Source organism: Toxorhynchites rutilus, chromosome 1 (assembly GCF_029784135.1).
Source record: "Toxorhynchites rutilus septentrionalis strain SRP chromosome 1, ASM2978413v1, whole genome shotgun sequence".
NCBI classification, from domain to species: Eukaryota; Metazoa; Arthropoda; class Insecta; order Diptera; family Culicidae; genus Toxorhynchites; species Toxorhynchites rutilus.
This window is the reverse complement of record NC_073744.1, coordinates 118,759,501-118,778,148: the sequence shown is the minus strand read 5'-3', so window position 1 is coordinate 118,778,148 and position 18,648 is coordinate 118,759,501. Positions and strand designations below refer to the sequence as shown.

Genomic DNA, 18,648 nt, shown 5'->3' with positions numbered 1-18,648 from the left:
TTTGGGAATTTTCAAAATATATTCATGTGAAAGAGTTTAATTGAATGTTTTCTATCCATGTTACACTGTGACCAAATATGTTTCAACCAAGTGCTATTAACAGGTGGTTATCGAGTTGGCATTAACCACTGGTGGGCTTCCAGTATCGAGGAAAATGTGGAAATATCTAATCGTTACTGAAAATAATCTGCCAGTTCCTCTGGGAATTTTCAAAATATATTCATGTGAAAGAGTTTAATTGAATGTTTTCTATCCATGTTACACTGTGACCAAATATGTTTCAATCAAGTGCTATTAACAGGTGGTTATCGAGTTGGCATTAACCACTGGTGGGCTTCCAGTATCGAGGAAAATGTGGAAATATCTAATCGTTACTGAAAATAATCTGCCAGTTCCTTTGGGAATTTTCAAAATATATTCATGTGAAAGAGTTTAATTGAATGTTTTCTATCCATGTAACACTGTGACCAAATACATTTGGTTTTGTGGTTTTTCAATCAATCGCAATTAACAGGATAGCTTCTGAAGATTATTCTTCCTCATCAGTAGGATATTTCCGTATCCAATATTGTATGCGCCCGCAATCGATTATTGCTCAGTCGCCGAAAGTTCCGAGCTCAGAGAGTTCATTCCCCTCTAGTTTGCCTTCCAAATTGCCATCGTAAACCACACCTTCTCTCGATTCAATCACACACAAAAAGCATACTTAAGCGATATTCTGGTGGTGAGACACACATACTGATTTTAACCTCCGACCGAGAAGGTCGCTTTTATTTTCAGCTTAGCAGTTGGACGTTTTGGACAAGCGGACTAGGACGTCCCCCCCCGGCGTTTTCGAAAGGAGCGATTTCATCGGTTTTAGTGTGGCAGCAGAAAAAGAAGCAGGAAACAACAGTTCGTTTCGACCGTGAGGAGCGGGCGCCTACCGGTGAACCGGAAAAGCGCGCGCTTTTGCGGCGTCACTGACGCCACGCCCCCTTTTTCTTTTCTGGCAGTGTTGCCAATTTTAAAAGTAGTGCTTAGTGTTTACAAAATAAAATAAAATTTAAAAAGAAGACGCACGCGTACGGACTGTGAAGTGACAAGAGGGAATAATTCCAAAAGTTTACCCGCGATATTGGTGGTTTTTCAAGTGCTCTTGTACAAAAAATAGTATCTTCTGGGAACATATCCCCAAGTGTCAAGCCCTCACAAGAATAACTCAGTGCTTTAGTGCAAAGTGAAACCCACTTGTCGGCTATACCTAGGGTGTAGCCGACAACAAAATGGCTTCCAGTAGCTCCGGGCCTCCTCAAGGCCGGGCTACAAACCTGTACGAAGGGAAACCTACCCAACGTACCTCTCCAAAGTGGGCCGACCCACTCAACGGCAATTTGCAGATTCTGCTCCTTCGTGCAACAGGAGAGAACGTGATCCCTTCCAATCCGTTCATAGTTAGTAAAACTATCTCCAACGTTGCGGGGGATAAATTTAACAGCGCGAGACCACAACGAGACGAAAAAAAGAGGACGCAGTATATTCTTACAACCAAGGACAAGGATATTATTGGTAAGCTCCTTTCAATAACTAAATTGATAGATGAAACCCCTGTTGAAGTTATCTTTCACCCAACATTAAATCAACGCAAATGCGTTGTCACTTGCCGTGATGTCATTGACATCAAAGAATCCGTACTGGTTACTGAGCTTTCCGATCAAGGTGTGATCGATGTCAAGCGTATTACCAGGAAGGATAACAACATTGTTGTCCCAACGGCAACCTTAATTTTGACCATTCGTGGAACAGTTGTTCCCGATTTCATTTATTTCGGGTTCATCCGAGTCGGGACTAGAAACTTCTACCCTAATCCCATGCAGTGCTACAAATGCTATAAATTTGGGCATACGACCAAGCGATGCAAGCGCGAAAATCCGCTTTGCAGAAACTGCGGCCAAGAACATCTGGAACAAAAAACAGAAGCAAACATAGTTTGCAATGCTTCAGCTTTTTGTGTCAACTGCCAAGGAAACCACTCCTCTTCCAGTAGGAATTGTCCCGTATGGCAAAATGAAAATAAAATTACCAGAATCAGAATCGATAATGGAATTTCACACAAAGAGGCAAAGGAACAGTTTCAACTACAAAACAATGGCTCTTCATTCGCAAGTGTTCTGCAAAACAGACTCACCAACTTGCAAAAGCCAGCACCCACATGTAACTGCAAATGTAACTGCGCCTCGGCCGTTTCGGCCACTTCTAGTCGCGAAAGCACCCCCCCAAATGACACTACATTCGATACAACCATGACAGATTCAACAACTGGTAGTTCATCAACTGAATCCGAAAGCGAATCAGTCATTTCTATGGATACGTCTGATGTTCCAAACAAAAACAAAAACAAAAGAAAAATAACTAAAGGATCATCCTCAGAGTCAGATCAAAAATCTGAAGATGAGACCCAAACAAACAAGGACAAGAAAAGAACTAAGAATGAACAAAGACAGACACCAACAACAAATAACAATACAACCCCAACAGAAAACAACAACAACAATAACAACACATATCAAACAAAAAACAACAATAACAACAACAGAAACGCACATTCAACAAAAAACAACACAAACACAACAAACACTCCAAAGACTTCTACACCAAACAAAAACAACACCAATACCTCAAAGAAAGCTTCTCTTTCCAAGGGTAAAGGACCATCGAACTAATTCTCTTTGAATAGTTCAAACATACACACAATTAAGACTTAGGAATTAGAGTTAAAAACACCAACACATTCACTCCAACACAGAAATTCGGGATACAATGGAACATCAGAAGTATCCGACGAAATATTCTAGAACTGAAAATGCTTATTTCAAACTCTAATCCCACAGTCATAGCCCTTCAAGAAACTATGACTCCAAACAACTTCGATAAACACTTCATCTCAAAATATATCACATACTTCAAAGAGGGTCCCAACCCCTCAAAAAACGGAGTTGCAATCGCAATCAAAGATGGCACTCCACATGATCTTCTTCCCATTACCACTGATCTTCAGGCAGTGGTAGTGCGCATTAAACACCCCTTTCCAATCACCGTCGTTAGCATCTACATCACTAATGATTCCGATCCGAACACTCTACGCGGCCAACTGGACCATCTGTTCGCCCAACTTCCCGCCCCAATCATGCTTATGGGTGATTTCAACGCCCACTCATACGCCTGGGGAGGTGCATACCTCGATCGAAAAGGATCCATCATTGAGGATTTCATATCCGACCATTCTCTTCTCCTTCTTAACAACGGCCAACACACCAGAATCCATTATTCTGGTACTACTTCAGCCATCGATCTCACTATAGTATCAGACAAACTATCTTCAAAACTTTCTTGGAACATCCACGATGATACTTGCGGAAGCGATCATTTTCCAATCTTCACTTCCTTCGGCCAAACTTCTCCAGAGTTTTCAACAAGGCCAAGATGGAAATTTGAATACGCTGACTGGGCTGGCTATCAGTTTGACATTGAAAACCGCCTCTCCGCTAAACGAGATTGGACAGCCAAGGAATTCTCCAAAGTTGTCCTAGAAGTTGCAATGGTGCACATCCCCAGAACCAGTGGCATCCCTGGCAGGAAATGTGTCCCATGGTGGTCGCCTGAGCTGAAGGCAGCGATCAAAGGTCGACGTAAGGCCCTACGCAAATTAAGAAAGGCCCATCCGGACAGCCCACTGAGACCCACTCTGCTTGCAGAGTTCCAAAGGGCTCGCAAAGAAGCTAAGACTGCTATCAACACAGCCAAGCACAACAGTTGGGTTAAATTCGTCAGCGAAATTAATCCCAACGCGTCAACAAAGGAGTTATGGAGTAAGATTGGCAGGCTTCATGGAAAGAAAAGAAGCAAAGAATATAATCTTCTAATTAACGGTCAATACACCAATGACCGGAAAATCATCGCCGAGGCGTTTGGAGATTTCTTTGCTTCCGCCTCCTCCAATCAAAACTACGACCAAACCTTTCTAACCCACAAAACGGAATGCGAAAGAATTCCCATCGATTTTCATACCGATGTGGAATTTGACTTCAACAAAAACCTCTCCCTCAAAGAGCTCGATTGGGTACTGAACAAAGTCAAACAAGGATCCACAGGACCTGATGACATCAGCTACCCTATGCTTAAGAATCTACCCCATCTCGGGAAAAAAGCACTTCTGAAGCTCCTCAACAAAGTCTGGGACAGTGGAACCCTCCCCAGTTGCTGGAAAGAGGGTTTAATGATCTGTATCCCGAAACCAGACATGAACAACCATCTTCTTGACAATTTCCGCCCCATCACTCTCCTAAGTTGTGTTGGGAAAGTCTTGGAAAAAATGGTCAATCGACGCTTAACGACTTTTCTAGAGTCAAATAAGCTGATTGATCCCAGACAATTCGCCTTCCGTGCGGGAAAAGGTACAGAAGATTGCCTTGTAGCAATCGAAAAAATCCTAGACGACGCAACTGAAAAATTACACCACATTGATATTGTTTCCCTGGATTTATCCAAGGCCTTCGATCGGGCATGGAGGTACCCAGTGCTGAAAAGCCTTTTCGACTGGGGGATTCGTGGGAGATTAGGTCTCTTCGTTAAAAGTTTTCTAGAAAACCGGTCTTTCAAAACCGTTATTAACAACCACCAATCTTCTCTAAAAATCCCAGAAAACGGCTTCCCACAAGGCTCAGCACTTTCACCAACCCTCTTCAACATTGCCATGCAATCTCTATTCGAGATTATCCCGGACCATATAAAGGTCATAGTCTATGCAGATGACATCACTCTTATCTCTACGAGCTGCTTCGGCTTAATTCAGAGAAAGAGGCTTCAAAAAACCTTAGACTCCATCCAAAACTGGGCTCTAAAAACAGGTTTTAAAATTTCCCCGGAGAAATCCAAACACATACATATCGGAAAAGCTCTCAGAAGGAGAACCTATCTTCAGCTCAACAAAATCCCGATCCCTACAATGAGGACATTGAAAATACTAGGGGTTACTTTCGACAAGAAACTCAACTTCCTATCACATTCCCAAAAGACCAAAATAGCCACCAGAAAGAAATTGAACATCATCAAGTCTATCGCAGGCAACCTAGCCTCTGGTCATAGAAAGACGTTGCTAAATGTTGTAAATGTTTGGTTGGTCCCACAAATCCTTTACGGAATAGGCACCTTCAGCCGTGGAGGGGACAGGGTGTTAAACACCATTCAACCAATTTACAATAAAGCAATTCGGCTCGCAATTGGCGCTTTTCCCACCAGTCCTACTCTTGCTGTAATGGCAGAAAGTGGGCAACTTCCCTTCACCCACCTGGTAACAAAAGCCATCACGAATAAAGCCATCCGTCACTTGTCACTCCCCGAAAGCGACCACAATGTCCCATTAATACATAGAGCTAAAACATGGTTCAAAAATCTCACGAACAAAGATCTTCCCGATATATGTGAACGTTCATCTGCGACGGGAAGAAATTGGAACGTCAAACCGCCGAACATTAACCTTGAACTTCTCAAGACAGTTCGAGCGGGAGACCCTTCTCCAAAAGTCAAAGCCTGCTTCAATAACCTCGTTGCATCCAATTTTCAAATCAACCACCAGGTATACACAGATGGTTAAGTCAGTGCCGATGGAGTTGGATGTGGAGTCTTTGAGAGTAGATACACTGGTAGCTTTTCTCTTCCACCGCAATGCTCCATCTTCAGTGCGGAAGCTTTCGCCCTTTTAATAGCTACCCAAGAATGCACCCATGAGTTTCTTCCTACCACAATATTCTCAGACTCAGCTAGCTGTCTCCACGATCTTCTGAGTGGAAACAGCAAACACCCATGGATTAAGCAAACAGAAGAGGCTGCTTCAAATAAAAACATCTCCTTCTGCTGGGTTCCTGGTCACTCAGGAATCCGTGGAAACACAGCCGCCGACATACTGGCCGGCAAGGGCAGCAAAATAGATCCCCCAGACATGCCCTGTCCTCCATCTGACATTGTCCGCTGGGTAAAACAGCAAGTCCGTGAAAGCTGGGACATAGGCTGGATAAACAGCCGTCCCACTCATCTTCATAAAATTAAAAACTCCACTCTCCCTTGGGATGACCGCCTCAATAGTAGGGAAAGGCAAGTCCTTACCCGTCTTCGAATTGGGCACACTAACTTCACCCACTCACACTTGTTCTGCAGAGCCGAAAAACCCCAATGTGCTTGCAACGAAGCTCCGGTTTCCGTTAGCCATCTTTTACTTGAATGTCAACATACCAAAGATGCTCGAGTCCGACACAACATAGGTCAGAGTCTCCGAGATATCCTCAGTAGAGACGAGACCCAAGAAACCAATTTAATTGCGTTTCTGAAAGAAACCGACTTCTTTGGTAAAATCTAAACCGAAATACTAAATACCTTGGAAAGTGCTTATTAAAGTTCGCCACTTCACAGTCATGTATGCGTGTTTATGTGTGTATACACATGTATGTACGGGTCGGAAGGAAGGTATTCATACATGTATATACACGCATTCAATAATATTAAATAACAAATAATATAATATATACTTTCATACCCACATCTATCTTCTATCCATTACATTATACTTTAATCAACTTCCTATTCCTACAGCCACACTCACCAAGGAGAATAAATTCATTAAATAAACCTCTCCATTTTTCAGCTATACTATATACCATTAAATTCAAAACCACTATATTTTATTATCTATTCAAACTGTATTTCATTTCATTTCACCCCACCCCACACCTACTCCTCCCCTCTTTCCTTCCCATACCACTCCCACCCCCTCCCAATCCACTAATCCCACCCAAATCCTTTCCACTCCTCTCCTTCCTATCCTCCTGAGAGGGGCCGTTTTGTTTTTTGGCTTTGGAACACGCCTTTCGCTAGGTCACTTGTGCTTCGTTACTGCTTTGGTCCTCGGATCAGTAAATTTTTACTTTTCTTTACAGCATATATTAAATATCTTATGAAGCATAGGATCCCTTCCTACCTTCTTCTTTAACCGAGAGTCGAGCGGACAGGTCTGATGAGTGATTTTGTTGGTTTCCCTTTCGCCAGTCCCCTCTGGACTGGTTTTATTGTGGCTCTTCACTGGGCTGGAGGCGAATGAACTGCAAAGTTTAAAGCCTCTTAAAAACAAAGAAACGTGAAACGTGAGACACATTCATTTTTCGTGAGGACATCGACAAGACAACATCGTTGCCTAACGTGCTGGAGGAGGTGGACGGCGAAGGATCGACACATACACGCGCAGAACTCTTTCCGTTAGGATGCCATTCAGCATCGAGAAAGTTCCGGAAAGATCTAATCATTGCTGGAAAATAATCTGCCAGTTCCTTTGGGAATTTTCAAAATATATTCATGTGAAAGAGTTTAATTGAATGTTTTCTATCCATGTTACACTGTGACCAAATATGTTTCAACCAAGTGCTATTAACAGGTGGTTATCGAGTTGGCATTAACCACTGGTGGGCTTCCAGTATCGAGGAAAATGTGGAAATATCTAATCGTTACTGAAAATAATCTGCCAGTTCCTCTGGGAATTTTCAAAATATATTCATGTGAAAGAGTTTAATTGAATGTTTTCTATCCATGTTACACTGTGACCAAATATGTTTCAATCAAGTGCTATTAACAGGTGGTTATCGAGTTGGCATTAACCACTGGTGGGCTTCCAGTATCGAGGAAAATGTGGAAATATCTAATCGTTACTGAAAATAATCTGCCAGTTCCTTTGGGAATTTTCAAAATATATTCATGTGAAAGAATTTAATTGAATGTTTTCTATCCATGTAACACTGTGACCAAATATGTTTCAATCAAGTGCTATTAACAGGTGGTTATCGAGTTGGCATTAACCACTGGTGGGCTTCTTCCAGTATCGAGGAAAATGTGGAAATAACTAATCGTTACTGAAAATAATCTGCCAGTTCCTCTGGGAATTTTCAAAATATATTCATGTGAAAGAGTTTAATTGAATGTTTTCTATCCATGTTACACTGTGACCAAATATGTTTCAATCAAGTGCTATTAACAGGTGGTTATCGAATTGGCATTAACCACTGGTGGGCTTCCAGTATCGAGGAAAATGTGGGAATATCTAATCGTTACTGAAAATAATCTGCCAGTTCCTTTGGGAATTTTCAAAATATATTCATGTGAAAGAGTTTAATTGAATGTTTTCTATCCATGTAACACTGTGACAAATACATTTGGTTTTGTGGTTTTTCAATCAATCGCAATTAACAGGATAGCTTCAGAAGATTATTCTTCCCCATCAGTAGGATATTTCCGTATCCAATATTGTATGCGCCCGCAATCGATTATTGCTCAGTCGCCGAAAGTTCCGAGCTCAGAGAGTTCATTCCCCTCTAGTTTGCCTTCCAAATTGCCATTGTAAACCACACCTTCTCTCGATTTAATCACACACAAAAAGCATACTTAAGCGATATTCTGGTGGTGAGACACATTCATTTTTCGTGAGGACATCGACAAGACAACATCGTTGCCTAACGTGCTGGAGGAGGTGGACGGCGAAGGATCGACACATACACGCGCAGAACTCTTTTCGTTAGGATGCCATTCAGCATCGAGAAAGTTCCGGAAAGATCTAATCATTGCTGGAAAATAATCTGCCAGTTCCTTTGGGAATTTTCAAAATATATTCATGTGAAAGAGTTTAATTGAATGTTTTCTATCCATGTAACACTGTGACCAAATATGTTTCAATCAAGTGCTATTAACAGGTGGTTATCGAGTTGGCATTAACCACTGGTGGGCTTCCAGTATCGAGGAAAATGTGGAAATATCTAATCGTTACTGAAATTAATCTGCCAGTTCCTCTGGGAATTTTCAAAATATATTCATGTGAAAGAGTTTAATTGAATGTTTTCTATCCATGTAACACTGTGACCAAATATGTTTCAATCAAGTGCTATTAACAGGTGGTTATCGAGTTGGCATTAACCACTGGTGGGCTTCCAGTATCGAGGAAAATGTGGAAATATCTAATCGTTACTGAAAATAATCTGCCAGTTCCTCTGGGAATTTTCAAAATATATTCATGTGAAAGAATTTAATTGAATGTTTTCTATCCATGTAACACTGTGACCAAAAATGTTTCAATCAAGTGCTATTAACAGGTGGTTATCGAGTTGGAATTAACCACTGGTGGGCTTCCAGTATCGAGGAAAATGTGGAAATAACTAATCGTTACTGAAAATAATCTGCCAGTTCCTCTGGGAATTTTCAAAATATATTCATGTGAAAGAGTTTATTTGAATGTTTTCTATCCATGTAACACTGTGACCAAATACATTTGGTTTTGTGGTTTTTCAATCAATCGCAATCAACAGGATAGCTTCTGAAGATTATTCTTCAGATTAGGATATTTCCGTATCCAATATTGGATGCATAAAACCTTGTGCCTCCAACGTAACGCTCTCGTTTTCTAAGTTCTCCAAATATTCATTCATTCAGAATGAATTCAGATTCAACTTCATACAAATGATCTCTATATCAACGAGAGTCCTACGTCACCCTTGCGGTTATACCATAGATATAACCCACTTCCTGTTTTTGTGGGTGCGATCCCCACTCGACGTCTGGGTTATCCCTTTCCAGATAAGGCTGGAAGAGCGTTCCTCACCTCTATTAAAAAAAGAAAAAAAAAAGAGAGAGAGAGAGAGAGAGAGAGAGAGAGAGAGAGAGATAGGGCACTCATACACTGTTTGACTGTTTGTAAAACATCGAGCAAAAAAATCGACTGAAATATTTAAGGTAACCTAACCATTTACCAATAGGTTCGAAGAACAGACGGAAAAAATATTTTAGGCATCCAATAATTGAATATTTGTTCGTCGTGTTTTGTGTCGAATATATCTGTTCAGTACATGTTGATCAAATTTTATCTGTCAAAAAGAGGTAAATATTTCTCGCGTAACTTTTGAAAAGGTGCAATGTACCAAATGTAAACATATCGAGTTAATGGATACATACTGTTAGTTTTAAATTATTGAATGCATTACAAAAACAATCGTTCGAGTATCTATCCTCGTCATCTTTTTATTACCGATACAAAAAATGCTCAATGTACAGACTTGGATTTTAAGCACTAGACTGTTACTTCGGATGCCACTATCCTCCGACGCGCGAAACGTCCGAAGTAGCAAAGCAGTCAAAACAACACGAAATCGTACTTCGGTCGTTTTGAGTTTTTGTTTCTTACAGCTATTGTTATCGATTCCAGTGCAATTCAACAAATGATAACAATAGTAATCTATCTTTAGAACGAAATGCTGATATTTAGATTGTTGTTTAGTCGTTAATTTCAAATTCTTATCGTGCAACGTAATTTGTCTAATGTGCAAGCACGGTCAGACAAAACGTCCAATGTAACCATTTTCGCTCCGAGGATTCAACTTTAATCTAAAATAACGTAACAATAGTTACGATTGATTTTTCAGAGTTATTTTTGACTGCTAATGGTGAAGGTAGTGATAAAGATTGATACCTTTGAAACAATTCGTGGAATAATGTTCCGGTCTTCAGCTTCATTTTTCTCCGAGTTGGCGGAAATGTTACATTGGACCTTTTCAAAAATTACGCGAAATTTGGCTTGGTCAAACAGTGTATGAGCCCCTTCCATGGTATAAGCTTGCATGGTTTTTCTTGCATACAATTAACTTGCATCGCTTTTTGATTTGCACACAAGAGGTTGTATGGTGTTTTTTTTTGTATAATAAAGCCGGGACACTTTTCTACTTGCATGCATTTGTGCATATCGGAATGTGTTTCCCTAACACGGACTTCTAAACCAAAGTTTCTGGGAAAAACGACATTGTAAATAAATATAAGCTGCGAGTACTTTTGTACAGACCGGAATGACTTGTAGTACTTCTAGTATGAAAGAATACATTTTTATATCTGAATATAAATTTGTTGGTTATATCGATTTATTGTCTGAAATTGTACTTGATACCAACACAGATTATTCTATTCTACAACAAAATGAATCTTGTTTAACGGAAATCAAAGTTAATTCAATATTGAAACTGTCAGGCTTGATAGCTTGTAGACGCCTTCTTCAACAAGGTATATTGCTTTCCGTTATCATTTTCATATTCTTCCCACCGCCGAGAAACGGGTTCCAATGAATCCAATTTTTCAACACAAAACGGAAGCTTTCTTCAGCTCCTGTTTTTCTTAAATTTTTCTCTTTCTCTGTACAATGCCGAAGTACGCGTACTGAGAGGGAATTGGTCTGCTGAAACTGGAGAAACCAATGATTCAGAAATTTAGTATTTTCGTTTTCGAGAATTTTTAGTCAAAAAAGGGGTGACCGGAAAAAATCGCCAAGTAAAAGAAAAAAGCAGAAACAACCGCAGAGAAAAAAGCTTTATATCATGCAAGCCTATTAGAAATAGACTGATGTGAAAAATCGTGGTCAACGAATGAAGCACACGCTGAAAAAACATTATGGGTATAATTTCTGCACGGCAGAAAGCGCAATTTTTATTATTAATTTATTTCAAACGAAAAAAAATACAATGTTGGTTTGTTCATGTAGCAGATTTTCTATATGGAAAAATCGTTTAGCGCGTAATCTTAATATTAGAAAATTAGAAGTGTGGAGTAATATTTATATTATTGTTATTAGTAAATTGTAATACTTATTTATCGTAGTGAAATTTCTTCTGAGGCTCATGTAATGGGGACGAAGTCCCCATTTAACGAGGATTAGGAATCGAGGCGGCCCATGCCGCCAAGATGACGCAATCCGAGTCCACCGCCGACCCGCCGTCGGAAGCGGCGGTGTCTCGCAAGCAAACCTGTGTTCCACTGATTGCCCGGTTAGTTTGAAACATAGGATACGATCCTTTAGCAATGTCCGACCGAGCTTTAGCGAGCGTCGGACGGCATACGTTCACCTAGTACATGACGTTTGCCCGGTATCTTTTTTCTTTGAAATATTCATTGCAGGTCAAAACACGGAACAAAACAGGATAACAGGAAGTACTAAATGAGAACATGATCTTATGTCGTTTTGAGTTTGGGTTAAGATGATGGTTTCGGTACATTACATTGTACATTTTAGTACATTGGCTAATCGATCATGAGTTATGAGTTATTAAAGGAATATGAAGTGTCACGTAAAATAAAATTATAGATATCATTCATATGTTTTTATTTTTGCGAAGAACAATGTAATATTTCCTCATATCGAAAATTCATTAAAAGTCCATTGTAATAGTTGATAAAGAGGAATATTAATTATTGTATATTAGCTATTTTCCTTAAATAAGATAACTTGTCCTTTGTTCCATGATATTTTTCTACTGAACTGGCTACAATCGCGTAAAGTTTCCTGTATTTCCTTTTAGTAGGCTCCAGTTGGTTAGTTTCAGAGTTCACTAATGTAAGCTTGTGACAAGCTAAATCTCGTCTCAATCCATCGAAAAGGGTCCACACACTTGGGTGACTGCAATGAAATATAGAATTGAGGGCATTGTGAAATCCTTCGCAACTATTAGTAGTCCTTGGTGATTCATTGAGAGCTGTATCGTAGTGGTTCCATGTTCGAGGATGAAATAGTGGACCTCTTCCGGCAGCACCTTGTATATAAGTTGAAAAAAAATAGGACAGAACTTCGTTGAATCTGTCTTCATCAGGAAAAGTACTAGCAAGGCTTTTGAAAATATCTTGTACGTCTTCTTTTGGAACGAACGACAATGCTGCCAATGACTTCAACTTCAATCTTGTATCAATATTTGATTCATATTCCGATTTTAGGCCAACTGCATTAATTTTTCTTATAATGCTCTGGCACAAATGAAAATAACAACCTTTAATTTCGGTTTCCGGGAAAACAATTCTCGCAGCATTCATACAAGCCTTTTCAAAATCCAGAAGTATCCTCTCAGGAGCCATATCCGGAACTAACCTTTTTAAAATATTAAACATCTCCAAGTACGTTTGTTCATTTTTCTTCGTCAGCAGTATATACACACATGGTGGATACGAATTTCCTACTTTGGCATGGACTGTATAGAGTTGGTAAAACATATTTGGTGCTTTGTCAAATGTTCCGTCGCCGAATAGTGTGTCTTGACTTAATTTGCCCATTAAATCTCGATCTCCTAATATTAAAATTCGATTTGAACCGTCTAATACCGAGTCGTGTAATACAAGATCCCTGTATTTCTCAGGAATTGCAAAATCTGCCGTGGGTGGATTTGGCAAGTGCTTCATTACTCGGTGGTTTCGAAGAGTTCTAGCAAGGGAAGATTGCTTTGGCAGATAAGCAATTACATCCGTGCTTAGTTTTGACAATGTCTCTCCAATAACATTGCGGGCGGTGGCATTTATTTCAGCCATGGCTTCTACCATTCGTCTTTTTGCGATGTTTGCTTCAGCTTTTTGAGGACAGGCATCATGACTGTGACTACTTGGCTCTTGTATAATGTCGTTGTTTCTTGTCTTCATACGGGAATGGCACTTCGATTGTCGATTTTCACGGCACTTCCATGTATCTATTCCATTTAATGTTTTAGCATACAGATACTCAAAACCGTTATAGATGAGAACTCGGTTGTCTTTCTGACTGGTCGAAAGCTCCATTGCTTATAAATCAAAAAAATTAAAAGTTAGATTCTTCGAACTTCTGATTATAAACAAAACCGAGACCGAAAGAACAAAACGTGTTTAACAATTTTCGATGCCTACTTGAGTATTGCTGCGAATGTGAGGGTAATTAAAAACATTATCTTTTTTTCCGTGCAGCAGTAATACCCATGCTGTTTTTTGAAAGTGTGCTTTATTCGATGACTACGATTTTTCACGTCAGTCTATTTCTAGTAGGCTTGTGTGACATAATGCTTTTTTCTCTACGGTTATTACTGTTGCTTTCATTTACTTACCGATTTATTCCGGGAACCAAAAAAGGTGTGGATACTACCTGCGTCAGGTCATTCAAAATTCTCCATTTTTGTATTTCGCGTATTTGGCATTCGCAATTTGAATCTTTTAACGATTGTATTTACATTTTTTTTCGTGAATATGTAAATATAATCATCATTTCTTACTCGATCTTGAGATCTCGATCTCGAGAAATTCGTTGAGGAAGATAACGAAGTACAGAATGCTCATAATAGTGACAAGAAATTAAATTGATCAAGCATGCAAGGTTTCCGTCTCAGTTAAAAAATGCTTTCATTTTACATAGGGAATATGCAATTCCAATTCCACTTGTCAGAAATGCTTCAAAAGACTCCAATTCCGATGTTAAAAAAAGTCACAGGAGGGTTGTGTCCGAGACACGACCGCATAATTGACGTAGGATTCCGTTAGGTTATCTGTTGATTTTGGATAATTACATCGTTAAACTCTTTGATAATAATTAGGTGGACCTGAAAAGGGCCGTTTTGTTTGGTTGTTGGGTATTGTTTGTTCATTCCACCAGTGTTTAACGGGTGATGATGACAGAAGCATGATAAACAGTCGTTGGATGATGCGTATCAGATAAAGGATACCGAAGTGGAACGAGATATGATGAGAACCGCCTTCTATAATCCTAGACGAGATGCCTCTTGTGATATGTATTGATGAAATAAAGAAAAAAAATTCACCAATGTAATATGAGATAACTATTAACCGAACACAATTATCAATTTTTCTTATCAGTAAAAAGTTGTAGGAGGTTGTGTTCTAGACACAACCGCATTGTTGACGTAGAACTACGCTGTAGTTTAATTCAAGTCGCTTGTTTATAACTGCGGATATTATTTTATAATGCTACGAAAATTTTGAAAAAACCATTCTACCAGTTTGGTCGCCCTGAAATGTTTCTTTTATTGCAGAATCATTTGACGATAATTGTTTGATGATTCATTCGTGTGCTGGCAGAACAATACATGCTCGAGATAAGAGCAGTCCTGTCATCCTTCGTGCAGAAAGTTTTGCTACTGGCAAGTGAAACAAAATCACATACATTTATTTTCTTGGTGAGCTGACGATAGCCTAGTTTGATTATTCCTCACACAATTGTGTAGTCCAGAACCTTAATGCAATGGCCTGGATGCAATGATTTCAATGTCAGAGACATCAGCGAGTGAGTAATTTGGTCGCGTCCACAGCTCAATCCGAAACGAAGACATGTGATGACGCATACCAAGGAAGAACAAGCGATATCAACTGCTTTGAATACAGAACGAGACTGAAAGTTTACCTTTTTTCCTTGCTTGTTGAATTAGATAGACTTTGAACTTCTTCAGTTCATTCGTCTCTAACCTTCGAAAAGGCTCTTGGAAAACTTTACTTTATCCATCATATTACTCCTCGTCCACCATTGCCTTGAGAAAAGTATTCGATCCCTTGCCGTCCAGCTCGCCCAGCAACGATGTTATTCATTCGATTTCCTCGCGAAGAATGAAAGTTTGCCTCAGCGAGATCAACCGTTCATACTCTAGGCAAATATTCCACTTCCTTCTTCTTCTTTTCCTTTGTTCACGGAGACTTTACACCCTATGGTTACCCCTTCGTTGCTTGTCAATAAGTTGCTCGTTATTGAGAGCTCTGTTCGGGAAAGCACACAAATGGATAGAACAAATGTATAATAAAAATGGGAATGCTTCCAAATTTCATCAATTTAAACCTAATACAGATTATGGGATTGTAATGTATAGCATATCAAACAAATCTTAGGGAACTTCCGATTAGTTTGGTATGTAAATCGCCAATATCAGTTCGCTGCAAAAATAGTTATTAATGTTAACTTTATTTCATGAAAACGTGACCTGTTTTCCGATTTGGTGCCCTTAATGAAAGACGTAGTTCTACGTCAAAACATGTTACTTTAATATAGCGAAAATATATTTGAAATGGGAAAGGTAATTTTCTTTTATAATTTTTACTTTCTGATTGTTTATTCAACCCAATGCGAATTTTAATTGGACTAACAATACCTAATACTATATGTACACCTAATACTATATGTACTATATGTAGTGAGACTCTATGTTGTACGGGAAAGGGTTAACACAACGGCTATCGTATACAATTTTACACCTACCCTTGTGCTAAATTTTTCACAATACACGATTGGACATTGATATGGAGTTTCACGAAGCAACCAACATTAAAGTTCCAAATTTAAATTTTATTTGCTAGAATTATTCGTATTGCAATATAAAAATGCCCCCGACTTTCATGTATTTGAAATGCCGATTTCCATCAGGCAGCTTGGTTTTGGTTTTGATGTTCGGGTTCGATTCCCGTTCTGGTCGGGGGATTTTTTTCGTCAAAGAAATTTCCTCCGACTTGCACTGTGATCACGCGTATTCTAGAGCTTGCCACTCAGAATGCATTCAAGGCGTGTTATTTGGCATAGAAATCTCAACTAAGTACTAATAAAAATGACGCAAGTAATACTACGTTGAGACGGCGAAGTTCCTCTAGGAACGTTAGTGCCATTGAAGAAGAAGAAGAAGCTTGGTTTTGATGTCTCTGTTTGGGAACACAACTCGGCGGGAGCAAAAGCTCCCCCTACTTTCATGTATTTGCAATGCTGATTTCCTCTAGTTTTGATTTAGTTTTGATTAGATTTTCCCCTAGTTTTGACGTCTCTGTTAGGGACCCGCCGCATGTGTCGTCAATTTCGACCAATCAGAAGTGGGTATTTCCGTTAGGATAGGGGTTAAGATTTTTTTTTTGATAGTTAGTTTAATGATATATATTATTTTATTCAATATAAAAAAATGTTATGGAGTGCCGAAATCGATTGACGCAAAAATTTCATCAACCCGTTATGAAATGACTGAGAAATAAGCGTTTGAAATTGGACAATTTTCGCGATGTGCTCGATTTTCGATTTTCAATTTGTGCCCCAATATGTTCCCGAAAGACGTAATCCTACGTCAAAAAATACAGTCTTGACTCAAATTTCAAACATTGAATATTTGACTCAAATTCCGAACACACGAACATAAAATAGTGGTATCCAAAACACGACCGCAATGGGAATAATTCGAGCTTCTTTTTGCAAACGGATCAAACTATGCTATAGGATTAGTGGATGAAATTGCCAAGCTTTGGCGGACAAAGTTTGCATTCGCTACTAGGATCGATTCTGCAGAATGCCTCCTCGCCGTCCAAGCCTATGCAATCCTTAGCTGTGAGTGTGCATGCAGATCTTGCTCCTTTGTTGGCATTTTCACTTGCGCCACCGCTTGCGTTGCCCTTTCGGAGTAAAATAACTGAATAAGCAAGCCACTGACTCGATGAAAAAATCACTCACATATCGGGATATTGAAAATGAACAGTCACAACATTCCTGAAAATTGAATGACAATGAATAAATGTGAATGAATTCTCATGACTTGAGCTTTAAGGAAAGTTCAGAGAGCACCGAATGAATATGAATGATTACAGTTGTAAATTTGTTTGCCGTCGAATGAATGACAGCAGCACCGACAAGCAAAATAAATGCGTTACACTGATCAAAATATATTTTCAATATTACTTAACAAGCTCAATATTTCCAAGCACTGGACGTTACAGTGAAACTCTGAGCATCCAACGGAAGGGGAAATGCGGTCAAATAGATGTTTTATTAGTGATCAAGATCACAAGCGTTTCGTGAAAGAGTTTAAGCGGAATGCTTTGGTCAGAAATGTGGCCAAAAAGCTGAATCTATTCAATTCTTCCGTTCAAAGAGCCATGAACCGGGAGGGATTGCATACGTACAAAGTACAAGGTTCTATCATAGGTATACATTCATCCGATCTCCGAAACCATCATTCTTGTTCGTCTGACACTTACTCTAAATACTTGACGATTTACTACCAAAATGTTAGAGGCATTCGTACTGAAACGCAGGATCTATGATATCATAGGATTGCTGCCATCTAACGCATCTTCCGAACAAGCGATTGTGCCGATCGAAACTATGGTTGCTTCTGGTCTACACCAAATCAAAAACCTTTTAAATTCGAATGGTCAGACGCTCGATCTTGCTTTCGACGAACCAAGTGAAGTTGAATTGATTGAACCACCCTCAGCTCTCCTGAAACTCGACAACCACCACATGCCGTTCGTTGTTCGTATGGACGTTGATGATTTTTCAATGCAGTTTGCTGTGGGCCTGGATAATACTGACAACTATGATTTTCGACGATGCAATTACACGGAGCTGAACACTGTCATTTCCGCTATAAAATGGGACATGATTTTCCACGGCCTTGATACGGACGAAACGGTATGTTTATTTTATGACAAAGTGTATGAAATCCTAGATCAGTTTGTTCCGCGTAAAAGATGCAGACAGCACTCTTACAAGCATCCTTGGTGGACATCCGAGCTGCAGCATCTCCGCAATGTTGTACGAAAATCTAGAAAGCGCTTTTTCCGAGCAAGGACAGACGATAGTCGCAATCATCTTCGTTCAATTGAAACTCTGTACAACGACTGCCGGATTGCATCGTTTCGTAGCTACATTGATCGCATGGAAATGACTAGGAAGCAAAATCCCTCTGCCTTTTGGACGCATGTACGCAATCGTAAACGATGTAAACAATTCCCATAGCCAATTTATTCGCAGATTTCTTCGAATGTGTACATAGCACTAACTCACTA

General features: G+C 39.5%; 1 protein-coding gene across 1 annotated transcript; it reads right to left on the bottom strand.

Annotated features, from left to right (window-relative positions):
• Positions 1–12,198: 12,198 nt before the first annotated feature.
• Positions 12,199–13,942, bottom strand: LOC129763499 (uncharacterized). Its single transcript, XM_055762623.1, has 2 exons — positions 12,962–13,942; positions 12,199–12,632 (listed from the first exon to the last, which is right to left on the bottom strand). The coding sequence occupies exons 1-2, from the start codon at positions 13,636–13,638 to the stop codon at positions 12,566–12,568; spliced, it is 744 nt and encodes a 247-aa protein (XP_055618598.1). The 5' UTR covers positions 13,639–13,942; the 3' UTR covers positions 12,199–12,565.
• Between the last annotated feature and the right edge of the window lie 4,706 nt (positions 13,943–18,648).

Coding starts and splice junctions, on each gene's coding strand:
- LOC129763499 (XM_055762623.1), bottom strand. CDS start 13,638: ATGGAGCTTTCGACCAGTCAGAAAGACAACCGAGTTCTCATCTATAAC. Junction 12,633..12,961: donor ATGTTTAATATTTTAAAAAG/GTTAGTTCCGGA, acceptor CTTATATACAAG/GTGCTGCCGGAAGAGGTCCA.